This window comes from Melospiza georgiana, chromosome 1 (genome assembly GCF_028018845.1).
Source record: "Melospiza georgiana isolate bMelGeo1 chromosome 1, bMelGeo1.pri, whole genome shotgun sequence".
Taxonomy (NCBI): Eukaryota; Metazoa; Chordata; class Aves; order Passeriformes; family Passerellidae; genus Melospiza; species Melospiza georgiana.
The window spans coordinates 43,790,555-43,817,872 of NC_080430.1; the positions used below are offsets into that span (position 1 = coordinate 43,790,555).

At 38.2% G+C, this 27,318-nt stretch overlaps 1 protein-coding gene across 1 annotated transcript in view; it reads right to left on the reverse strand.

Annotated features, from left to right (window-relative positions):
* Positions 1-8,138: 8,138 nt before the first annotated feature.
* Positions 8,139-27,318, reverse strand: part of MRPL3 (mitochondrial ribosomal protein L3) — a 28,437-nt gene continuing 9,257 nt past the window's right edge. Inside the window, exons 6-10 of the mRNA XM_058030864.1 lie at positions 26,455-26,515; positions 18,978-19,086; positions 17,211-17,288; positions 16,118-16,195; positions 8,139-8,759 (exon numbers count right to left, since the gene is read on the reverse strand). Coding sequence (XP_057886847.1) covers positions 8,610-8,759; positions 16,118-16,195; positions 17,211-17,288; positions 18,978-19,086; positions 26,455-26,515 — 476 coding nt within the window. The 3' untranslated portion in view covers positions 8,139-8,609. The remainder of the gene's footprint in view (positions 8,760-16,117; positions 16,196-17,210; positions 17,289-18,977; positions 19,087-26,454; positions 26,516-27,318) is intronic.

Genomic DNA, 27,318 nt, shown 5'->3' on the forward strand with positions numbered 1-27,318 from the left:
TATATTCAGGGATTTTTTAAAAGATGTATCTTTGCACTGATGCTCTAAGAAATTAGAAATTATATCTCAATGATAAATTTTAGTCAGCTTTGACTATGGTTACTTAGTCTGTGAACCTGAAGCTAGGTTTTATGAGATCCAATCTCTAGTTTGTAAAACCCTCCAAGATATATCAGTTTAAATTTGGCTTTTGAATACTTCAAGGTGCAAAAATGGTCAGATCCTGCCCTGCTGTTTCCTGTTTTAAACACAAAGTAAAACTGGACAAAGTAGAATGGGAAAAAGGCAGCTGAGGACAAGCAGGTTTCATTAATGTGAAAGAAAATCTATTTTCCAGCTCTGCAATGAAGAAGCCAAGAATCTTCTGCTTCTCACAGGAGAAAAAATGCTAGAATTCCATGTGCAGAGCACAGCCCAAGCACCACTGCTGTCACACTAAATCTGCAGTGCCTGACAACAGCTGATCAGGGATTACTGACCTGGCTGGCAGCTAGAGTGAGGTACTGAAGGAAAAAAGAAAAGAAAATAAAGGGAACAGAATGAAAAAAAACCCACGAGAATTACTAAAACAAGGCAGAGAACAAATATAAGAAAAAAAGAAGAGAGAAGAAAGCTGAGCTGTTTTCAAGATATTATCACCTTTTAGGATTTTGTCTGTCAACAGCTTTCTGGAGATGTTAACACAACCTGTGCTGGATAAGAACTGCCAGGAAGGCACAGATGTGATCAGTCACAGAGCCTGTCAGGCACACGTTCAATTCCAAGTGGACCTCCAATATTGCACTGTAGCTACTTTTGGGTACGTACCAGATGCAGAATGAAGTATTTTCTCCTTCCACAAAACTTTCTCCTCCTCCACCATTCTAATGAGCTGCACCCCATTTCTCTGCTTCTTGCCAGCTGTTGCACTGAGTTCACCAGCCCCCACACACCCAACAAGTGACTGGCAGGAATTCAGTTTTTTATTAAATGACTGGCAGCCAGTGCCACAGGGAGGCAACAGAGACAGATGAAGGGAGAACAGAGAGGCAGAGGTTGGGGGACTCCTCGGCGTGGATCATCCTTGCATTTCAAAATGTGAGGTCTGTACATCCTGCTGGCCCCTTACAAAATAATCTTGGTACCCAAAGTGCACAGCAGCAGGCACAGCAAGCAGGGGATTACTTAAGCCAGCTAAGGATGTGGCTTAAGTTTAAATCCTGCCCTTAATCAGGGAATGAAAGCCTTCCTGCAGGCAACCGGCAGGCCCTTTCCTCAGGAAATAATTCAGTGCCTGGATTCCTCTTCTGAAGATTATGTGCCTGAATTTCTCGTTTCAGAAGGGTTGCTTATCTTTTCAGCTGGGTTAAAGCAGGCTCACCGAGTGTGTGAGGCATCTTTATCTCCCCCATCTCCCTCCAGCCTTGCTCTCCTGAGAGTTCATATATTTGATTTTGTCAGGTTGCTCTCCCAGATGATGCCCAAGCTGGATCCTTTCAATGCAGTCCTTAGCTACAAACACTTCCTAGGTTTGCTACCCACATCCATCCTGGTTTTGCAGCCTGTTCCCTTGCTCCCACCAACCTGCAGCACGAAGCCATGTCTCTCCTGTCAGAACTGTCAGAATTGCTTCTCTGCAAATTCCTCAGTGCCTCCATCCTCAGCTGCTCATCTCCACACCATGCCCCAGTGCCTGCTGGGCTGCTCTCACTCCTTACACACACCTTCCTCCTCACTCCCTCGTCCTTCCTCTCTCTCCATCAGCTCTCAGGTGCTGCCCTCGGTGCAGCACAGCTCTAACAACATGCCCAGTCCTCAGCTGCAAGGTGTTTGTCCTCTCCTTCAAAGCCCTTTCAGAGCAGTCCCTGCTTCTCCAGGACCTCACACACACTTGTCCTGAGTCAAGTTTCATTTAAAGTCCACATTCTGTGGGATGAATCTTGTGGTATACTGATATCTCAGACTTGTGCTTTCTTGAAGCCACTACCTACTAGTATAAATATAAATGCACATAAATAGCATTTGAAAAGGTAAGAGTCTGGTTTGAAAAATACTTTGTAAGTAAAGAACTGGGCACTAGTAATGCATTAGGCTTCTTACATGTGAATTTACAAATAATTGCCATTTTAAAAATGTGGAAATATCTCATTTGTATATTCACATGTAAGAAACCTAATGCATTACTAGTGCCCAGTTCTTTACTTACAATTATTTTTACCTGATGATTAATAATTATGAAATTGTTTTGTCAAAATCTCTCTGTATTTGAAAACATGCAGTTACTTTTAATCATCCACAATAAAGCTTATTAAGTGATTAATAGAAGATGACCAGTTCAAGCACTGGCTTCAGATGACACCACCTGGTATTTCTGATACATTCTGCATTTCAGATGAGAGCAAGCTTTGTGTTCACATCAAAGCATGTATTTTGGACATCAGTAAATATGGTAGATCTGACTGGGGGGGGAATGAACAATAGGGGAGCAGACCAACACATTTGTTTTGTGTCTACACTGAAGTTTCAGGACTCCATTTGGGTTGTTTTCAAAGAGTGCAGAGAACAGACTGTTTCACCAGCTGGAGCAGTTGCACTGAGCTGTAAACAGGTGAGGTTTGAAAGGCTGTCAGTGAGACTGCTGATCAGAAATAACATACAGCAAGGGCTTGAGGACAGGCACGTACACACACAGTTTATGCACTGTGGTGCTTGGGTTATTCAGCTCCTAACTCAGAGTGAGTTCATGGCTTTAACAGCCACTCAGCAAACTGTGCTTCCAAAGCACTCCTTGGCTTTTCAGCAGCATCAGAAGACAAAGCCTCCCTGAAACTCCTTCCACAGTGTGTGTATGATGGGGGTGGGTCGGCACCCTCAGTGCAGCCCATAAACAGGCAGGACTGAGCAGCCACACCATTAAAGGGTCCAACAGCTTCAAATAACAAGGCTTGAAACATTCTCAAGTCTCTGGTGCCTGCTGTGCCTGCAGGATGATAGCCTTTGGGCTCACAGCCACGGCTGTATGGATCCACGACTGTGTGACAAAGTGCCAAAGGACATTTCATGGCACCTTGTTCTGAGGGGGTGAAGTAGCAGGTCAGAAACCAACTGGCAATTTCACAGAAAACAATTGATTTTCTCTTTAAATGCTACACAGGGAAAGCATTTCTCTCTCAACTTGTGATCAAGGGAAATGAAAGATGAGGGAAACAAAATAAAATGTTTCTTTTCTATCAAGCTATTTCTCATATGCAGCTCTAATAGAAAGGAAACATTCCAATAAAGGAAAATTTCAAGCCAGCCTAAGGAAGAACATGGTAACTCTAGAGAAAAATCTCCCTTTGGTAAGAGGTGGCACAATTTGAGAACAAACCAGTGGACAAAAATGCCTTTCTTGCTTGCTGGAGAGAAAGGAAGTGTGATTTTGAAATACATGCCATGTAGTAAATCTCATTGCCCACTGCCAAATTTTCATGCATATCCTGTGTGGTGCTGGGCAGATGTATATTAAGCAAGACTGAGGCACAAAAACTGTAATTTGTGCTGGAAGCTCACTGTTGCATGGAGGAACAAAAGGGCTCAAGTGGGATATACTGGGAATTTGTGGAACATCACTTCAAGAGAGGCCATATGCAGAAAATACTCTGTTTCAGAAATCTTGATCTTTCCTCTCGATCTTTTAGAAATAAAAAAAGAAACTTTTATAAAATGACTTTTGCCTATGAATTATGAGTCATTCTGCTTTTCAACAGGGAATCAACCTGCCAAGGGACCTTCTTCAAGGTTTTGAGTGCCTGAAAAAACCACATTTTTCAAGGTTTTCTACTACTTAGAAAGGAAGTGAGGAAGGAGATGAAAACAGAGAAATGAAAGCTTGATTTAGCTGACTGGAAGACTGTGTCACCCAGGGAAATGTGAAGCAAATTATACAGCACAACTTGATTGATATGAATTGGTTTAAGTCAATTTTTTGCTAACAACCCCACCTTGCAATCCTGCCTCTTCCAAAACCCCAAATCTGTATTTGTGCATAACTTGACTTCAATGTGTACATCTTATGCCAGACTTTACACACATGAATTTGAGAAGCAGCAGGATGCACCACAGCACAGAGGACCCGATCTTCAGCATATACTCATTACATTACAGCAAATGATTCAAATAATTTTCTGTATTCACACTAAAAACTTGCATTCATTTGCTCAGCTGACTTTCTCCTCTGGGCTCTGTTGTAGTGTCCGAAGTTACTGCCATGAAAGTGAATACTAATTTAAGCCCCAAATGGAATTATTCCCTAGCAGGGCTTTTCAATTCATGGGCAGAGGGTGCCAGTTGGATGAAAAAGCAAGATCACAGCTCAGGTCTTTGGTATTCCGACCAAAATGGTCCTAAGCTGTATCAACCATGCATAAAGGTGGGACCCCATATGTAATATCTTAATGGAATGAGGGAGATCTAGGACATTATTATGGACATTGATGCTGTTGGAAATTTCTTGATGCCCACTCCAGTGCCACATTCCCACTTACCATGCACACACTTCTGTGAAATGAGGGGAGAGATGCCAGGAAGATGCACTGAGACAAGGGCAGGGTACTGGAGCAGTGTGATTGTCTTCTACAGTTCACATCCCACATGTTTTTGGGGTACTTCATGAGGTAGAAGTCAGCAGGCTGCTCTAATTTGGAGACTCCCAGTCCTGAGGTACCCCTTTCCTACCTGACTCCACAACTTGGCTGTGCACATTCCTCTGGAAAAACTGCCATCTGTCTGTTTGCTGCCACACTTCAGACACAGCAGAGCTGCACCCATTGATATGAATTCTTTTTCTGGTGTGATAACATTAAGGCTATGTGTAATCAATTTAAATTCCTCCCCCAGAAACTGCATGCTGTCTCCAAAACCAATAAACACCCAAGGCCAAGGGCAGCATTCCTGCATGTTCTTACAGATGCTAAGTGCCTTCAAGCATGTTATATGAATAAATCATACTAAGCTATGCTACATGCTAACGTGTGTAACAAACCAGGGCAATTTGCTGCAGGAGAGAGATGCTCATTAAATGCAATTAATAAGCACTACCTGTGCACTGAAGGGCAGAGGAGCTAATTACTGGAAGACACTGTGTACAAATAATGTTTACAGTTATGAAACCACGGCATTCCCATGCAAAATCTCAAAGTGGGGTAGGGAATGACATAAATCAGAAGAATGACCCAAGCCAAGCCATAGCTACAGACACAGCAATCCTAAAATTAATGAACCCCACCACTGTCCTCACTGTGGTTACTGGGCCCCTCTATTAGCCAGATTTTATGAAGCACCCTAGGATAGGGCCAGCAACTTCCTTTGAATAGCATTCACCTTGGCATTCCAGGGAGCCTGTGTGCTGGAGCTCACAAGCACAGGGCTGGCACCAGGCTGCCAGTGGGAAGCCTCTGATTGGGGCTTGGGTTATGCACATCAGCTCCCTCACAGTTTACATCCTAATCAGTTTTCTTTTCTTTCAATCACAGAGTCCTCAAGGTTGGCAAAGGCTTCTAGGATCATTGAAATCCTCCAGGATTTCCAGAATTCAGCAAGGAAACAGTAAGGAAGGTGGAATTTTATACATAAGCTCTTGTCATCCCTTCAGTTTACTAGAGTAATATTTGTTAAACACTAACAGAGGAAAACACATTTTTCCACATGAAGTGAAAATAGCAAACGAAAATGTTTATCAGTCTCACATAATGACAGAGCAATGGCATTTGAAAGTATGGTATTTCAAGAGAAAAAACTTTCCTTGTTTATCATCAATGGCTGCAATTATGTTGTCAAGAGACACATGAGTGTTTTGATTTCCTCTTCCTGCTGTCTTTTTACTTTCAACTTATATTGTAAGCTTGACACTGTTTATTCACGTACTATTAGAAAACCACTGAGAGGGGTTATTATTGAAGAGTATTTATTTTTCAAAGCAGTCACACCATGAAGCCACAGATACAGCTAAAGCTTAACCCTACATCCTCCCCCAGAGCAGCATGTTCCTGATGTTAAAAACACCCCACTACCCCAACAAACACAACAGCATAAGGAGAGGGTTAACGAGCTCCTGGACATGCAAACCTCAGATCAGTGCCTTGCCCACAGCACAGGGGCACAGAATTAACTCCTAGAGTGACTCCAGAAAAAGGCCACAAAGGTGATCAGATGCTGGAACACCTCTCCTGTGAAGACAGGCTGAGAGAGCTGGGGTTGCTCAGCCTGGAGAGGAGAAGTCTTTGGGGAGACCTTGCAGCAACCTTCTCAAGTTATGGCACTGGCAGCAGAGCTTGCCAGCAATTACTTCCTTGGGCAGCATAACAGCTCCCAGCTTTGGGTAGGATGTTGTCCTACAGGATTCAGAGCTCTGGTTCAGTTCCTCCTCCTTAAATAACTACAGGTAATATGGAATAAGAACCTATTTTTGTTGCTGCTATTGCTTGCCTGAGAAAATGTCACCTGTTGCCTCTAAACTGTCATTACTCAGACACAGCAACAAAACACACAGATACATCTACTTGCAACAGAGCCCTTGGTCTACCTTTTCAAAAAAATTAACACATCCTTTTGCATGAGAAACTGTTGGCTCATCTGAGACATGAGGACTTGACATTTGCCTAATTTTGTCTTTTATTTGAAGCTTAAAAGCACATCTCCATTAGCCACAACCTTTGGCCACAATGAATAAATATTCAGCTTCAACACCTTTGATAATGTCTAAAAATAGTTCATTAAACCTCCTTAACCTTTTCTAAGAACAAACTTGTAGGTGGGCTTGAAGCATTTGCTGTCATTACACTTATGAACAATTTTGCTCCTTGAAATAAATTAAACCTGGCTTGCCTGGCTTTCTCAACTCAAAGTCCCCTCTCTACTCGGAAGAACAGAAAATAGAGATGAAAACAATAAGGAAAATTAAAACACCATAAGACTTCCAATGCCTGATGGAAGAATGGGGCAAATGGAAGTTTATGTTTAGATCTGAGTTGCACTACTCTCAGCTCACATCAGCAGATCTCAACCATCTCACTCTGCTTCTGCTCTACAGAAAATACTTTGGGACATCAGCCTGCAGTTGAGCTATGCAAGTTCTTGTCTTTGATGTTCAAGCACTCTTGATAAAGATTGGAAAGGTTTCACCTGCACATCTCAGTAAAAACAGGACCTGAATAAGCAGCACCACAAAAAATCACACAGCTCACACCCAGAACACATTTCAAAATCAAAACTGCTCAGATTACTCTGTCAGAATACTGGTTTCAACAGACACTTCAAAACTGAACAAATGGAAGGCAACATTAATTACAGTATTGTCTGAATGGCTGCAGTCATTCTCTGGAGCAACATGATCAGATCATTGCAATTTCACTTTTTATGCCAGAAAGGGAAAAGTTCTCTTACCAAAGAAACAGGAATTGAAGTACTTGGGTGATTTTCCCCACACTGAAATATTATCTGATATAATAAGAGTTCACCTTAATGTACTACCATAAACCTGTGGCTTCCTTTGAGCTCATAGCTTGTGATGAAGCTGCAAAGATGAGCAGAGAGCACTGCCAGGGTATTAATGGTAACACTATGCAAATTCTTGAACTACTGCAGGGCTTGTGAGTAAAGTGCTCAGATGGCACTGACATTTATGAAGGTACTTCTGTACATGAGAAGATTTACAGATTCCAAAAGATCAAGCTTATAAATAGTAAATAATGCAAAATGAAAAGCAGAAGGGGCATGACCTCAGTTGCTATTGAAAGGTGGGATAGAAGAGAAAAATGAGCACTATCATAAAGACAAATGCCTCACATTTGGCCTCTTTCCTTGGAAATAGCTCTCCTGTAACAGCATAAGAATCCAATACAAATACCATGGTAGATGCACAGAGACTTCTCCAGAGAGCATTCAAGGGACCCTTAGTGAAGTTCAGAACAAGATGTTAGCAAAGGTGACAAACATGTGGTCTCTGCAGTCCTAGTGCTGCTTTGTTACTGAATGTTTCCCACCCAAACACTCCCTCACCCTACACATGGCCACCATCACCCTTCCTCCAGAAAATCTGCTGGGTATCTGCTACATTAAACAACACAAAGGCAAAAGGAGAGAGAGAGATCTGGATAAAAAAAGGAAGCAAAACAAGCTCATTCTGCAAAACAATGCTCAGGCATTTTCTTGTTTTATTTTGGATAATTCTTCATGGATCCTCCCCACCTCAGATGCCAAGGCAGATTTGGAACCTTTTTCTGATTTGATCAGAGTTGCCCAGTACACTTTACATAAAAGAGAAGCAGAATTTGTTCACATTCAGAAAATGAACTGGAACCATCTTCAAAACAACAGTTTTTCAGGATTGTGTAGGTTTCCACAGCCTGGGACAGAGCACAAAAGGTCACTGAAGACAGTTTGGTGTGCTTTACAACCTGTCCCTCAGACCAACCTGTTGCTTTAAGTACAGGTTTGAGACTGACAGTGGGAAATGTGATTACCTGACCAAAATGGCAATACCTGAAGTGTTTAAGTCAGTTGGCCAGACTGCAGTTCATAGGCTTACTTTTATACAGCCTTGCAATGTACATGAAAATAACAAAACTATGTTTTCAAAGATGCGAGGAACATTATGCGAATGTGACAGATGGATCTGTGAACTGGAAAATCTCCTCATCAAAAAGGTCTTCTGGCAGTTCTTCATCTCCATCAGCAAAAAATGTAGGGAATGGAGGGTTTTTATTGCAGTCCTTGTAAGTAGGCAATTTGCTATCTCTGACCTGAAAAGCAGGAAGGGGGAGAGTAGGGTTAATAGATCTTACAGAAGATTTTTAGACAGAGATACACTAGAATTTAAAGAACTCAGCTTGCATGCATAAGAAAAACCCAACAGCCTTCACATTCCACTTGTTTAAAGAATTCCAGGTATAATCATCAGTTATTTTAACATCAACCCCAGATATTGAATTTAACATTTTGTACTAATTATTAAAGAGACTTTCAAAATCAGCAAAACTAAGCAAACAAACAAAAAATCCTAAGAGAATCTGTCATTACAGTGAATCAAAACACACTCACTGAATTCATATTCACAATATGAATGCATTGCTCAATATTTTACAATGTTATTAAAACAGAAGTATAGCTTGTTTAAACAGTGCTTATTTCTCACAGTATGTTCCTACATGACATTCCAAGTTCTATTATGCAGTATAACCTTCTCTTCAACAAACAAGACACGCGTTTGTATGCACGATGCAAACTAATTACGGCAACTAATTTTGCAAAGATATGTGCATGTGCTGTACTGAATCCCTCTGGCTATTGCAGAGCTGCTCAGTGACTGCAGAGTTAAACATCTAAAATTCTCCACTCAGGAATCAGTACCTAAGTTTGTTGAACATGTGCGTCTTACACAGCTTATTTGCTAGAAGAGTGGTGCCACAGAGAAATTCCTTTACTGACCTCTCTACATGTGGAAAGATTTAAAATCTAGCCCCTGAAACTCCAATCTCTGAAGAAAATTAGTAGCTAGAATTATCAGCAAAAAGCAGTTTGTCTGCAGTAGCAGATAGAAGGCTGGTATCTCTGAATAAAAAAAAAAAAAAAGGAGTTACAAATTCTTAAATTTGATTTAAAATTAAATTCTTCTTTTCTATATTGTTACATATCATCTTTCTCCTGCGTTGTAATAATCCCCTTCAGGCACTATACTCAAGTGGATTTTAAAAAAAAGTGCAAATAGATTAGACAAAATTTTAGTAGAAAGAAGATAAGCTCTTACTCTTAGTTTTTGATGGGGTTTTAAAGAACAGGATGCTTGTTCTTACTTGGCTAGACAAAGACCTCACATAGGACAGTTCTGATTTATGCCAGAAATTAAATTAAAAAAATTTTATGCCCACTTAATGCTCTGTTCTGACAGCACTGTATTTACCAAATTCGTATCTACTATTACTTGAACCTTTTCCAAAATCCATGAGGATTCCTGCAGATAGCATATACAATAAATCTGATGTTCCAATATATTTTTTAGGGCAAGCTTGATAAACAGAAGAAAGCCTTTTGCTAAGAATGAGGGGATGAGGGGTTCAATGTGTTGCACTGGTTAGGATGGCTAAGTAGCTTTTCAAGTAGAACATTGCTCTTCTGTACAAGAGTCCTCTATGGCCTTGTGAACTACCAGACCTGTAGTTCCCAATTTACACTGCACATCTAGCTGCAATGAACCAGACTGAAGTCCAAGTCCATGGACTTTTGCTGCAACAGTGAGTGAGAAGAAACAGTCAGAGCTTCAGCAGTGTCACCTGAAGGATGGCATCTTCAGGGATGTCATCCTTCCCTTTCAATACACTGTGGCTGTTTCTTTTGCTACATTAAATCCCATTTTAACTGCTCCACTGGTTTTCTATTATTTCCTCGCTAATTTCTCCTTTACTCTCTAATCCTATTATACACCAAAAGCTTTCTCTGTCAAGAGCAAAACCCCTCATGATCCCTACATGAGTTAGCATCAGAAAGATTAGAAGAAATGATTTTATTTATGATAACTTACTCATTTCATGTATATCTTATTTAAATGCTTTCATGTCTACTTTTTGTTATTTTTGATTATTTTCATCAAGAAATAGTATGTGCTGTTACATATAGGCTGTGTCATTGCTCTGGACATCCAGAAAATGAAAGGAATTGAAATGTTTGTTTTCCTCCTATTTTTTTTCAATTACTTCTTAAAACAATTTCTAAAGACAGGATTTGGCAGTAAGACATCTGCTCTTAACTGAAGGAAAATCCAAGAGTCCAACTTCAGTCCTGCATCAGTTTACTTAAATGAATTTAAGATTTCTGTCCAGACTTAACATTGTATGAATTACATATTAATGCCAAGAGACATTTTGGACAGAGTATCTCCAGTGTGATATGGAGAATTCTTAAAATAGTTTTAAGATTCTCATGAAGCAGCTCCAACAGACCATTTTTGCACCCAGAGGAGTACAACACTATTTCATTTTGCCCCTTCCAAGCTCCTCAGAAGCTTGACAGATCCCAGAAGCACAGGTCACATCTGATGTTAACATTGTTTTCTTCTGATATGGTAATTTTTTTTAATTGGTATAATTGATGCAGTATTTCTTTTGACTGGTGAAACTTCTACGCTTTTCCCGTCTTTCTCTACATTCACAGCTTTCAAATGCAATTTCAAGTAAAAAAGTGTTATCTTAGAGCATCACTACCAAACTAAATGAAACTCTTTCTCCTTTAAATTAAGGAAGTGATATAGTATTCTGTTACCAGGTATTATCCTATTTAAAGGAAGAACTCAACTTCGTTTTACACCTGAAAGTATCGATTAGCAACTAAAACATGGTTGTTTTAGTTGCTAAAAAACATTTATCTGTCTTCTCAAGAGAATTATTTAATTACTCCCTTTACATTTATGAAGGGCCCAGCATAGCAAAGGTTTCAGTAATCTGAGGTAAGAGATACAGGAGCAATAATGTCACAGCAGTATAAAGAGGTTCAGTGGTGTGGAGCAGCAGCAGCTACACTTGTCTGTATAGGCACGTTCACAGAACAGAAGTGCAGGTGACCCAGCACAGCTCTTCCTGCTCCCCTAGTAACCTCCTGAGAACATCCCCCTAATAAAGGAGTAAGTTTTCATGCTGTGTTATGAAAATCCAGTGAATTTGGCTCTCATCCCCAGAAGGAATCAAGCTCATAGTCCAAACTGTTACTGCAATCCATGAAAGTATTTGCTATATAACTCATATAATAAATGCTGGGCTTACTTAACTGTTATATTAATAGCACTATATATTACAGTAGACTATACTGTAAATAGATGTTATATACAGATGATGGTATAACCACCACAGTGTATTCTCTGAAAGGTCATTTTATCTAGAAAAATACTAGACAAAGCTGAAATTGGAGCTGGTTGGGTCACTAAATCTTTAGAACAGTCATAAAGGGTTTTGCAGACAATTAATAAACTGCACTTATATATGTGCCCTATATTGACAGTGTAATGGGTAGTATAAACAAACACAAACTCAGAAATCTATCACCACAAAAGGCTTAATGTGGTCTTAAACAAGTGTTAAAAATTGATGCTTAAATCACAACTCACATTTGTAGTTTAACAGGGCTTCAGGCTGTGTTAGCAATCACAGCAAAGAATGCAAGCTATTTGTGTATAAAAATGTGTTTAAATATAGAAAACTATTAGAAATAAGCTCTCAAGGTGTCTATTTTTAAAGCTAGACATAAAAACTGAATCCAAGAATTATATCCATTTCTTACCAGCCTTATTTTGTCTTAAAAAATAACCCAGCCATACAAATCCCCCCCAAACCTGCACACAACTCTATGAATGAGGCCCAAGGCACAGGACAGAGAACATGAAAGAATTGAAGGCACCACACTATGCCTGCATGTCCTCAACTTGAGCAGAGGGCACCCAATCCAGGCATCAACAACTAGCAACACAGCACAGTAACACTGGGAAGTGTGATGCAAAGTAAGTAGGATGCAAATCACTACTTCTCTTAAAAAAAAAAAAAAAAAGAGCCAAACAAGAATAGGGAATGTCAAGACTTAAGTTACTAGCTCAAGTGGAACATCATACTAAAGCAACTTGGATACTTCAATTGGACTCAGGTCCAGCATACAAACAGCTCAGTTCAGTATCAACTTGCAAAGCAACTCCTATGGGCTACAAGAGTTGCCAGAATTTCTGCCTTCACTACAAGATATATTTAAAGTGATCAACACAGAATATCCTAAGAAAATCAGGTGCCTTAAAATCAGGGCAGGTATAAAATACTATCCTAGACAAAGTATAACATCGTGAATTATAATATAGTATATCACCCTCCACTAAAAGGCATCTACTTAAAAAGGGAGTTAAGTCTTGTGCATCTCTCTTGAATGACAAAAGAGCAGTTTAGCAGTTTTTGATAACACACCTGGAAGAGCAATCCAGAGCCATCACCTTTAGAAAGAGAAAGCTGTTATAGATGGTAACTACAGGCCCTGGGATCTAAGAAGGTACCCAAGAAAGACACAGATGTTTCCTGAGGTAGGCAATCTTGATAGGCCCAACACACAAATTTCACCATTGCTTACTCTGCAATGATATTCTTGTAACAGAAGAACTCTGTGCATTCCAGCACACTCCTAAAGTTTCTTAATTTTATCACACCTTGCAATTGAGAAAGAAATCCATGTAAGCTTTTTTCATTCATTTTCCAGTTGGCTAGAAACACTACTGATGTCAGTTATTTACCTGCATACTTCAATGTGCAATATCAAATGAAAGCTGATTCTAATTAAAAACAGAAATCCATCAATCCTAGTATTCTGCAATTTTATTCTGCTGAAAACAAAACTTGAAAAATTTAAGTGCTTCATCTCTGTCTGAATAGAGTGCTGATGCATGAAGTTTCCAAAAATACAACATACAAAATAAATATATGCTTTAAAGGTGCACTATGGTTTTAATGGTTACCAAGCAACACAGAGTGGGTACTGAACACAAATGCCTTCCCCTTGGAGGCACACAAAGAGGGAAGTGTTATGTAATATTTCACTCTGGAACTCAAAGACAGATGGATTCAAATTCCCTAGACATTATTCCAGGTATTTAGTGGAATGAACAGTAATTACAGCAGCTAATATCCCATAATTCCTCTGTCCAACCACAGATCCAAACAAATATACAACAATATATTGGAAGTCGATGTTTATAAGCAAACAAGAAAGCACTGTGGAAGAAAGGTGTAAGGCAAGCTAAAACCACTACAGATGAGTGCAGCAAGATTAATGGAGAAAAAAAACCCCAGAAATCAGAGAACCAAATAGTATTAATTTACCTGATTTTATAATTAAAGCCTTTTCTACTCTTTGCAGATGTATTTGAAAAAATAAGGGAAAAAAATGAATGTAATGTAATTCATATGGCTCACACAAGGAAAAAGTCACAGAATGGATCCATCAGCTCAGGGAACTGGAATGAAATGTAGCTTACTACATATTGCCTTCAATCTCCTAATAAGACTGAAAGCAATTTTGGGAGACCTATTTCTTAATAGCAGTGACACCTACTGCTGTGTCTTTACCTCATACAGTGTTACTTATTATTAAATGTGGTGAAAATTTGAGTCCGGAGCACTTTGTCCAAAATCTTTCATATACTCTGTTATCTTAAGCAAGGAGCTCTATGGGAAGAAAAGCCTCATTCTTCCCATGTATGTTCTTTTCCAAGCAGAATGTGCAGGGTCTGATCAGCAAGGGAAGAATGATTTGTTTGAATGGGATCTTCATGGTGTACATAAGAATGTGCAGTATTAACACACAGAGCTTTGTTTTAAAAACCAATTTATATTACAGGTGTGTAATAAATGTTTGTTTTCTTAACTCACTTAAAATCAGAAATAAAAATTAGATAACTGAGTCTAGTTAGAATAAAAGTTACAACCTGGTAAAAACAGGCACTGTACTCAGTCTCAGTGGCTTCATAAGATGTTGCATCCTTACAGATAAAACATGTGAGATGTGTACCTGCATTTGCCATCAAGTGTGGATTTTAATGGCATTACCAAGGTAACAAGATGCACAATATTTTTCAACAATTAACTCTTGCTTAAGAGAACTATTAAGATCAGAGAATACAGTCTGGGCATCAAACATTTCTCAATTTTTCAGCTACATTATGCTGCTTGTATGCACACATTATTATTTAAAAATAACATCCTAAAATAAATTCCCACTTAATTAAATTTCAGACTGACATTGAGAAACCAGGTTCATGCCTCAGGATTAGGAAAAAATACTTTGAACACTGTTAAGAAAAGGTCATTCAGTCCAATATACAGATGAAAAGCCAGTCAAACCATGTTCTTAATTCTATGTAATTGATGTCCCACCCAGTAATTTTGTAGAAGTTGTCCTGAAAACTTTTTCTGGACATCTCTTAAACCAATTTTCACTACATTTGGAAGAGAAATGTGTAATGTATTCCCCAGGCTTGGGCTGGACATTAAAATAAAAACAGTTAAGAGATACTTTGCCCAGGAAAAAAGGCCTTATTTTGCAGTGAGAGAAACACTAATTTTCTATGGGTAAAAACCCTATTTGAAAGCAAGGTTGCTGTGCACAGGCCCAGTAGCTGTAAAGTTCTGCTCCACAACTAAGAGACAAAATAACCAGATATTTACAGTAAAATAGAAGATACTTTTCAAGTCCTGAACCATTTAAATCTCTGCAGTACTTCTGAGGATTTAAAACTCTCAGATATAGAGGTACAGGCATACCAAACTCATCATAGTCCTTCACAGCAAAGACATTTGATACCCTGCACTTTATTCAGTCAGAATGGAAACAACTTCCTCCAAGTAAGTGGTTTGCAGGTATGTAGAATATAAGTAGAAACAAAGTAACAAAGAAAATTCTACTTTGAAAACTACCCTTGAAAAGCCCTTTTTTTGCTTTGATGTGAATTATTTACATCATAAGAACACTTATCAGCCTTCTCATTGTTTCAAGACTGTCTACGGAAAACTGAAACAATATACAAATAATTTGCAATTAATCCTGCAGATTGCCACAGACAATACCACTGGCACATTTATACTGATTCCAAAGGGAACTCGGATCTTTATTGTGAACTCCAGCTGTCTCTTTGTGTGCCTCAACTGCTTCTTGGAAATGTAACTGCTACTGGGTATGGGAATGCTTAAATAACCTCTAAAGCAGGACTTGCTGTGTGTCTGTTCATCAATATAACACTTAAATAACATTCTGGAAACCTCACCACCATGTTACAGGCTCATGCTGGCATTCAAAGGGGATGAACACAGCTTATCACAGGGTTCAACAACTGTGTTGGTGTATCCTAAGATACGTGGGTGCAAATCTAAGGAGGAGCCATTTAGAGTGCCCTACTGAGCCATTCAGTGCTCTCTGCCCCTGCTGACCAGGCTCTATCACACAACTGATTCCACTGCCCTTTGATTCAACAGTACAAGATTTCTCAGAAGAAATGAAAATTGCATCCTACCACTGTTTTTCCATTTGGAGATTGATTTGTAGAGAGCTTAGGAGTCACTAATACCAGTACTGAAAGTAGCAAACATACCTTCACCAGGCAATTGGTGTGACCTGGAACAGACCCATTTACATAAATAATGTCATGTTTTGTATTGATCCTCCACACCTAGGAGACAGAAAAAAAATAAAATCAAACATTGAGTCCTGTTTAGAGATTATTCCCAGTTCTACAAGAAGTCTAGCAAAGCCCAGGCTGAGTAATTAGCTGTGATACCCTGGGGAAGAAAAATGTGGTGTACAGGCCTAAACTTGCCACAGAATTCACTCACATGCTACTCTGGGTGCAAAGCTTCCTTATGCAAGAGACTAAAACAGTTTTAAAGGGCTGGTGACTGTATTTGGTAAAGCAGCTCTTTGTTCAGTGTAACACCAACCAAAGCTCCTAGGTCTCTTTTCCTTCTAACAGCAATAAGTTGAAAAAGATGAAAAACATCGCAGGTGACAAAGTAAAACAAATGTCCTTGTGAAAATGTTCCTGTCACCATATGTTAATTTCTTAACTCAATCAGGTGCTCAACTGAACACACACATTTTCTGCTACAAAAAATTAGTTACAGTAAACTGAGAACAACAGCAGCACTTTTTGGCAAACTAGAGGTCAAAATGCTTTTTGTGCAAACTGCACAGGTTGCCTTCAGAGACAGAGCAGTTTTAATAGCTCAGGAGCCACTGTAGCTATGCACAAATCAGAATCAGGACAGAAACTATGACCCCCTTTTTGCACATGAAAGTGAAAGGCCATGACCAAGTCAGAGCTTCAAACAAGTCAGATTTGGGTTGGGTGTGAACAATAGAACAGGCATGGAGACATTAACTGAAGTCACCAAAAGCCTGATTGTTCTCCCTCTTCAAAGGCAGAAGTCAAGGGACATAAGGAAAAACACAATGGATGTGGAAGCATCACCTGAAATCCCAGTTTTCAGGGTACCACAAACACAAAAGGATGTTCAGATAAGTTATTTGTAACCCACAAGAGAACAGGAGAACACATTTGCTGCTCTGCTATTTCCAGTTTGCTTACTTCAAATGCTGTTGTCTGGACTCATGCAGAGATGGCCGACAGAACACCATTGCTTGGCAATGCCACCAACTTATACACACACTGGTAAGCCAGAACTCACCTTTAATCCAAAAGATGTCCTGTAGATGTTACCCATTTTACCAGGCATTTTCTTTCCACGATAAACTTTGGCAGCTTGCTAGATAAAAACAAGGCCAAAACCACCATGTTAACTGCAAGAGGTACACCAGGGAAAATATGCTGGTATTTCCAAGGCTGAAAGTATATAATACCAAAAAAATCTAATCCTGATAAGCATTTTAAATACCTCCTGCCAGAGGTTAGGTTTTACTCTACATGTGTTCTGAAATACTTGACCACAATCACAAGATTTATATATATACATACATATATATACACACACACACTGTAGTTTCTCTCCTCTCCCAATCAAAAAGTTTTTACACTGATGTCAATCAGATCTTTTTTAACGTGTATTCTTGAGAGTGGAATTTTTAATTACATTCCTCAGTATTCCTTAATTTATGTACTCAAATTTGATTGGCTGGGCATAAACTGGACAACAAAGGTGGGGAAAAAAGGCAGGAATAAGTGCAGTAATTTTCAATTCTACACTGTTATGAAAGGATTTGTACCCTGCACCACTCTGTTAAACATTCATAATGTTTCTTGGAGCATTTCTTAATTCTTGTGGAAATCATGATTTCAGGAAATCAGTTGCAATGCAGTTCTAGGGAGACGATTTTCTACTGAACAGTCCTGGATTACAAAAATGTCTGAGATAGCCAACCATAGATGGGAAAGTAGTATCAAGGCATTGCTTTTCCCCTGTTGCATCCTTTCACTTTGTTTCCTTCCCATCATATCTACTTCCAATACCATTTTTCATTCTATATACTTTGTGAAATTACATGCCGCATTACTGCTTAGGAAATTCTAATTTAAAGAAAAGTAAAGGGGTTATTTTGTAATGATGAATACCATCTGCTAAAATAGTGTTTAGTGTTCAAATATTTACATTCTTCAACGAAAACAAGTGCCAGGTGTAGAATTCTTCTGCCAGCTGAAACTGAGAACTATAAATCAGTAACACATGCTTTTACACTCTCAATTACTCAAACTTCATTGACTGCTGCCTTTTTGCTTTTACTATTCCCTTAAGCATTATTAATCCTTTTTTAAATTTTAATTTCTCTAAGAAATTTACAGACAGTTCATGTTCAGTCCTATGACTCAGTTTATCTTAATTAGTTTGCAAAATATTCTTCTTAGTTCAGTCTAAATATTGTACAGCCTTTATAAGACAAAGCCTAAAATTAACTTGTTCAAAGAGCTTTTATACTAATATTATTTATAGTTTGAAATGTAAAAATATGACTCTGTACTCTGCTTAGAAATGCACAGAAGCGTACACACTTCTGGGAATAATTCCCCACTAAATTATGGGGATCAGTTCATTATGCAGCTGCACATGCCAGGCAAGGTGATAAAAGCAACCAGGGTTCCAAAGAACAGTACAATATCTGCAGGATAAAATATCAGGCAAATCCATTCCAATCTATAAATGCTGTGATAAAAGCTTCTTAGAACTCTCTTTGAAGTATTACGACTATTTCTCTCACTGTATTACAAAATATGCCAATTAGCTCAGTTAAAATATGAGCATTTACCAGCAATACAGAATATCCATAAATCAAGGCCTAAGAGAACAGCACTGCTCCTTCTACAGGATTCTGAACTTCCTTTGTTGCTGGGATTCCCTGCTAGCACAGAGTAAGTGGCAGCTAGCTACTGTACATTTGTTCAGTTTTAGCAAGCTGCTCTAACAACAATGAAGAATGTTTTAATGGGAAATGAGAGTCCTTACATTGGTAGATATTGCTCCAGGTCGTCTGTGAGTTTTTGTCTGGCCATGGCTTGCAGGCTGACCTTTAAATCCCCACCTTTTCATGACACCTTGAAATCCTTTACCAATTCTGGAAATAAAAATAATTAGGAAACAAACCTGGGTTAGTCAGACATAAGCTTTCTAGCAATAATCAACAATTTCAGGCAGGCTCATGATTTTTTTGCCTTTAACAACACTCATCTTAGGGAAGAAGATACTTAAACATGGTATAAAAATCTGTACTTTGCACCATAAACATATTTTAGTACAATGCTTAAAGACTGCTTTACAGAATAAGAAGCACTAGAAGAGTCAAACAGGCAAGAAGACTAACATAAAATGCTCTTTGCTGTGATTGTCCTCAATAAAGTTACCATAATGCATCTGTCACCAAGTGAGCAGCAGAACAAACAAACAAAAACCCTGTCAAAATCCCAAATAATACCATATACCACAACTTACTATCTGCCCTAAGCATCGAGAGAGGGAAGGAATGGCTACTTAGAAGGAACATTTCTTTTTCATACAACAAACTCATCCCTTGAGAGCAACTTTGGGTATAATGACATGTAATTCCCTTGATCTGTACTCATCCAACAAATAAGCTCTAAAACACAATATCAAATAAAATGTATTTTCAGAGTCCGTGTCCTTCATCTTTGAGCCACAGCATTACTGGCTTTGAAATTCTCTATTTACTGCAAGGACAGATTCAATAGGGAAAATCACCACTGCACAAAGGAAAAGCTGAATTAAGTGTGTGTTAAACTGGCATTATCTGTGTCCAAAAGCAGAAGTCTGACCACAGTGTTTATGGCTGCACTGATTATTAAATTTAACCTGAAACTGTCTCAGTTGGTCAGAGCATGGTGCCTCTAATGCCAAGGTTGTGGTTTCCACTCCTGTAAGGGCCTTTCACTTAAAGAGTTGGAGCCTGTGATCCCTGTGGGTCCCTTCCAACTTTGAATATCCTGTGATTCTATGATTTTTGCAAGAGCATCCTTTTCCTCTGATTTTCAAAAATCCTTTCTCTGCTAATGCACTTCACATTAAAAACAAAAATATATATGCACTTTGTATCTAAAATAAAACTGGGTATGAGCACACTCTATGCAGGAACTGCACTTAGCTGACTCCCTGCTCAGCACTGCCATGAAAAACTAGTGAACACACAAGCACAGAAAACACCAACATTAATGAAAAGTAGATTCTTTCCTCTTCTCACTTGATTCAACTCTCCTGTAACTGCTGTCCTGGTTATCTTGAACATATAAAATCCCAGTCAAAAATAGCCATGAAGGAGGGCTCTCTAAAGCTACAGAATTATAAAGGAACATGAGCTGTGCAACCATGGTCTTCCCCTGGTCTCCTGGTCTTCCCCTTCCCTGCTCAGAACCTACGGGACAAGCCCAGTTGAATCTGGCAAAGAAATGTGTAATTGTTTGAATAAAGAAGTTACTGGTTAGAAGCTCCTGAGTATTTTTTGCTCCTTACCTAGAGCTAAGGAAAAGCTAAAACTTAATTAAAGCAGTGATATCTTCCTTTGATCTGCCAGCTGGCTGGTCATGCAAGTAGTTGTCACCAGCAAGACAAGTCCTGCCAGGCCAGCAGACAGTGGGGGGACATGAAGATATGAAGGGGGCTGGGGCCATGAGAGGAAGCTGAATGAAGGCACCTGCAGGAGGGATGACCTGGGTTATCTGGGATTAGGAACACAAGACAGGAATCCAAAGGAGGCAAGGCTTTGTAACACCATCTTCTGATAGAATCAGCTTACTTTAAAAGCTTGCAGTAGTAAACAGCAATAGTAGTAAAAAACAGGTTGAAAAATACACTTTAAGAGAGGCTCTAAACTTGTGTTTTTCTGTTTTCATACTGCTAGGGAGCAGTAACTATGAAATACATGCAGAAACTAAGCTATAGGAAAACTCATATCTGTTCTGCCAAAATGCTATTTTTTTCTTTTAAACTACCTATTACTGGCCATGTTTTCCAAGCAGATTACTTCTGGCATCTCTAGCTGGAAGATGGACTTAGCAAAGTCTCCAAAACCATCTGCAAGTGGGTTGCAGGTGTGCAGTCAACAGAGCAAGCAGATAAATTCTCTCTTTAAATGATGGGGCATGATAAATTCTTTAGCTGCAGACATGCCCTTGCAATTCAGAGAAAACCATACAACCACAGAAAACTACCATTTCAAAAGTAAACACTACTGTCAAACTTAGCCAAGAAGAATAAATCTGATGTCATGAAATCACTTCAATATTTCATTCTACTTACTTATTTTTTAACATGAACAATTTAGAATACTGTCAGTTGTGTTAAAAAAATATTTAAAACACAAATACTTCATATATGCAAGAGATGTATTTTTTAATAGAGTTTAGTACATCAAATATTATAAGATAACTTCAAAAAAGTGATTACATTACAAGATAGAGTTGTTAGTGTTAAATGATTCACGCAATAGAGAATACTCAGTCGCTTCTTGATCCTTCTAATTACACATGTATTTTCTGCGAACAAAGACTCAGATTCTACAACACTGAAGCCTTAGAAACTTTATAGAAAGTGTGATCAGACTGAAAAAAGAGTACTCCAGTAAACCTGAAAGTTCTCCTCCATCTGTTTATCTGGAATACAAAAACAAATCTTCAGTCTCTGAAATATTCTGCTTAAAGGCAAGGAAAGATATTGCAATACTGAAATTAAGAGCATTTTATACTTTTTTTAAAATTTCTCATTTTTATTTTATACTTTTTTATTTTCATATTTTATTTTTTTTTACTATCTATCAAGGCGTTTTCATCATATTTGTTCAATGTTTCAGATTAGTTTCATTTCTGACTTGTAAAAATCACTCCATTACCTACAAGGACACTTTACCTTAGAACTTCCTGACATTAATTTCCTATTTAATATGACACAGCCATCATGACTGAAATAATTAAAAAAGAAGCAGCTATATTTTTTTTTTCATTTTGGAGTTTTTTACTTTAAAAAAGAATAAACAATGTGTAATGTTTTTTGTCACACATGTCAAGAAGGCAAACAATTACACCGTGTATATTTCTTATTTGACTCATGTTCTATCTGAAATAAACCTGGAAACAGAGTAAGAACAGAATAAGATTATCTAGACTGAATGCAAAGTCTAAAATAAAGTAAGGACCTACTAACATCTGGTTTATAATAAAATTTATAACTGGTCAACTAGGCAGTTAGTAGCTCAGGCAATATACCTCAAGCATTCTAAAGAACAGTGTTTTTCCATCCTAAGTTGATGTGAATAAGATCTGTTTTCAGACAAGTGGTTGATTTCTCCACTATATGAAAAAAATATATAATGAGTCCATTTTCTCCAGGATCCACAATTTTTCTGTATTTCTAATGCAAACACTTTACAAACTTCCAATTGTATGAAATGCAACATGCTTTTGAAACTAATATTTATCTTATATAAACAAGGAAGAGAAGTTAAGATGCATGCTGTTCAAGACATATTATGGAAAATCAGAGAAGAGTTTATACAGTGTATTGTACAGTCTTAAACTTTTTATTCTGACAAAAATAATGAATATTATGCAAATTATATTCTTGTCCATTTCTGAACAGACACCAGGTGTCAGCTATTAATATCATTCATTTAATTTCAAATTGTTTAACTGCCCTCTTTGCCCTCCTTAAAAATTACTATATGTGAACACATTCAGCAAGGATCACTGATAAAAGAAAAGTAATTATTCTAACTTAACCTAAGCCAGCTGAGATTTTTAAAAAACATTAAGGTATGTCAAAGCAGCATGTTAATCCATTACTATATATAAACTTAACAGAATAAATTACTAGAATCCACTCAGAAAGAATTGATTTTGCTACAGTACCTGAAATATGAAAACCAAGAACCTATGCTGAATTAGAATGTTAGACATCCTACTTACCCTGTTGTGGTATCATGCTAAGGCATCCTCTACCTGTTGTCTTGGTTTGAATCAAGGGCTATACATCTTTAATGTTCTAACATTAGACACCATATCTGAACACAAAACCCCACATACATGAGACGTATAAAACTAGATTGGAAATGCAGAATGCCCCTGTTCCTCAACAGATGCAATATAGTGACCGAATTTACTCGGCTTCACTGAGTGAAGCATTACCTGATTCCCACAAATTAATCACAGGGAGAAATGATGATATGAAAAACTAGGGCATGCAAGAGTTAAAAGAAAAATAATCTTTCTGCAGAGTTAAAACCAGAGTCTAATTACAGTTGTTCTGGTCTCACCTGCAGGAAAGCAGGTGTTGAGGTCAACCACCTAATTTTGTACAAACCTTCATTTTCCAGATTTGATACAAGAAAAATGCCAGTACGTAATGAGAGAACTCTCATTTAGAAAGCTAAAGGAATTAAGCAACTCTAATTAAGCAACAATTTACTTAGCTAGTAACTCTTCAAATGTAGTTAATTTAAAAGAGCATTATTTCCATGCTGCAGGGGAAAAGTATTCCAACTACTTACTCAGATAACTTTGGGCAAATGGAGAGTTCTGATTCAGGCTCAGATTACACAGCTATTAGAGCAAAACTTAAATAAACCATAAACACTCCAGACTCACCACTTTCCAACAAAACTACTGTTGGCTTTTTCTTGGGAGTGACAACATTTCTGATGTTTCTCATCACCCTCACAGTAAAGAATTTCTTCCTAATATCTAATCCAAACCTACTCTCAGTTGAAGCCATTTGTCCTGTCACCACATGCTTTTGCAAAAGGTCTTTCTCAATCTTTCCTACAAGCTCCCTTCAGGTACTGGAAGTGCAATTAGGTCACCCTGAAGCCTTCTCTTCTCCAGGCTGAACAATCCCAATTCCCTTAGCCTTTCCTCATACGGGAGGTGCTCCATCCCTAGAGGGGGCCACAGAGCTGGATGCAGTACTCAAGGTGGGGTCACAGAGCTGCAGCCTGTGAGAGAGGTGTTTCTAGATTTTGTTGTGCATTTTAGCTCCAAGCTTAGCAGGGCTAAACTTAAGGATTGAGCTTTTAAATTACTGAAAATAAGTACTAAGGAAAATATTTCAGCACTATAGAAGGTTGACAGCATGCAGACACACTGCCCAGTCTCAGTCCTAAAAGCCACCCATACCATGCTGAACAATTATGAAGTTTGAAATAAAAACACAGTGCAAACATAAATCTTTAACTCAACCCTCTCATTCCTGTAAAAGATTAAGAGAAGACAGTCAAAAAACCCCCTACATTTCGGTAACCAAATGAAGAGGCTAACCCAAGACTTCTGAAATGAAATTTGAAGTTTTCTTACATATAAGGAGAATATTTTTATTTGCATTTTGGGAGAAGGAAGCATACAAAAGGATATTTTGCTCATCTGAACAATTAAAAGTTGGTAAAAGATTAAAATATCCTTTATATCCCACTATATTATCTCCTCACTGAGGCAACGTTTGTTTTCTTTCTTTCCTTTTTAAAGGACTTATTACAATTAATCATGCTACTATCAACAGCACTGCTATTTTCATCCACATGATTTCTAACACTGTACACTCTGGAGTTTCCTCCAATAAAAGCAAAATTACTGTCAAACTCAAAAATGTAAAGTACATATTCATGCAAATGTATTTCTAAAAACTTTTATAGACAGCATGTCTCCGGAATTACTGTCAAGTCCATAATGGTTTGAAACAGAAAGACCCAGGTCCTCCCTCCAAGTCCTTCCCCAGGTTGGATGGGACTTTGCTGGATGAAATTGCATGGTAGAAAACAAAACAATAGAAGAAAAAACTGAAATGTAGTAATATAATTAATATTATTAATATATTAATTAATATAGTTAATTCTTGCCCAGGAGGTAAGGAAACATGATAAATGAAGCATTCCAAAGAAGTAGAAATCAGAATGTGAGTGAGCTACAGAAAAGGCTTAAAAATTTTTGATACAGAAAGACTGGAATGATTAGAGAATCACACAGACAGAAAACCCATTTCACCTTTCTCTTTAGTTAAAGAACATTTCCTTCACCTTTACAGAAGGATTACAAGAAATATGCTACCAAATCAGCAGTACAAACACACATCTAATTTCTGAAATGGGATCATACAAATATCTAGAGAAAACATATTAAAAATACTAAACGGCAATCTAGGATGGATTCACTGAACAGGACCAAGAACCCAGTCCATTTTAGCTTGCTAGTATTCTCAAATACTAAAAGCAATACAAATCAATCACCTGCAGCTGTTTACCAACATCTTCTACACTGCTAAAAAATCCCTTTCCTAGTTCTTGGAAAAGCTCCTGGAAAAGCAAAGCTTTTCTGAATTAACAAAGGCTGACACTTAATCTCCATTAAATGACTGTATTCCTAATGATCATGTGCCTTGTTTTGCAAACAAGCTATGGTCTCTTACAGGATGCTCACTGAATGCAATTTACAAGCAGAATGAATAATATGCCAGACTTAAATGTATAAGAAAGTGTGACATGGAAAAAATACTAATTCCAATCAATTCCTTAAATTGTTTTTCTTAATAGTGTGCCCTCACAAATGCAGTGAGGTGTAGTTCTATTAGAATTGCATACTCAGCTCTGTTGATATGGTCAGTTTCCCCATGTATACAAAATCCTGGGAACTGCATTGGACATTTATAGGCATTACTCCCTACATGTGAGACAACTGCAGCTGGGTACCATCTCCATTGCAGAGAGAATAAAACATGTAATGGCAAATGTTATCTTTGTATCACAACACTGAATTATGCAGACAGGAGCTCTTTTGGTCAGGGGAAATCACAGATGTACAACAAGAGCCAGGACCAGTCTTTGCCACGGGATGCCAGTTTTTCTTCTGAACACCCCCTATTACTTGAGCTCTCATTTGGCATTCACAGTGGTCTGAGAGGAAATTATTCCTCCCACACTAAAGTAAAAGATCTTTAGCCACTGCTGGCAAGGACATGAGCTGGAATGCAAGAGAAAACAAACAAAAAAAGAATCTGACAGCTCTGTTGTACTGCTAAATGTATTCACTACCTTTTTGCTATCCTTTCAGTCTGCATATCTCTTCACCAAATTAAAATTAAGCAGTCTTTTTGGGAACCAATACCTTTAAGCATTTTTACATACTAGAGATACTGTATTAAATTATCTCCTTGCCCCTGCTAATCATGAGCATGTGAGAGACAATATAGGCAGCCCTCAGCCTCAATGGTATCAATAGTCTACCTGCCTTGTTCAAAAGCAAGAGGAAGTCTCATCCAGAAACATAACTTGGTATTTTTGACCCAATGAGTGAATGGACGTCAATCTCCTGTCACTACCACTGCAATTGTATTTCAGCTTTTGTGAGCCACGGGATCAAGCCAAATTAGAGGAAAAAAAAAGTTAGCCAGGTTCTTTGAGTGAGATTTAAGACATGATAAATCCTCAGGCACCTACGTTTTTGCAGTGACATCCACAAACTGCCCGGGGCGGAAGTGAGCAGCATACAAAGGAGTACCTGCAGGAGAAAAGGAGAGATCATGTTCAACTTAGTGCTGAAATCCTCAAACCACTACCCAGTCATCATCCTCCAGGGCAGGTTACAGTCACAGAATGTGTTATTTACATCTTATTTGTTCTTCTTTATCAACCTCACGGACTGAAATAGATGCTTTGTGTTCACTGTTTAAGCACACATCTTAGGATAGAATCCAATTTCAGATTAGCAGGAAGGGTCAAGGCTTTACTCAGATACATTGCCCTTCATACACTGCCAAAGCCCAAAGTGCCTAATTAGTTAAGACTCATAATACATATGCTTAGCAAGAAAACAGAATATGCTGCACTTAGAACTACTAACACTTCAGAAGGTGGAGAGTTAAAAAAAAAATCAAACAAAAAACCAAACAAAGCACAATCCCCCATTTATTATTAAAAATGGAGTAAAAAAAAAAAAAAAGGAAATTTTGCAACACTTCCTCTATGAAGACACTGTTTCCAAACTGAAGTCTGTGGTAAAAGTACAGCTTCTTCCACTGGGGAATTGTCTACATGCTGACCTTTAGCAGAAACAGTGGCACTGTAGACAGTCAGTGACATCACTCACCTCACTGTGATTACAGAAATTCCTTAAGTACCTGCAGTATCAAAATATTAATTTCTGATTTGTTTTGTCTTCAGTGATTTTTTTTATCCAAGCCCAAATATTCTTTCATTAGGAGCTTAAAAAAGCCAACAAGGCAAAACTGATAACTTAGTTCATCCTAAATGAACTTTAATCTGAAGACTCATATGGCTGCATATTTCAGTTTGCAGTCTGTT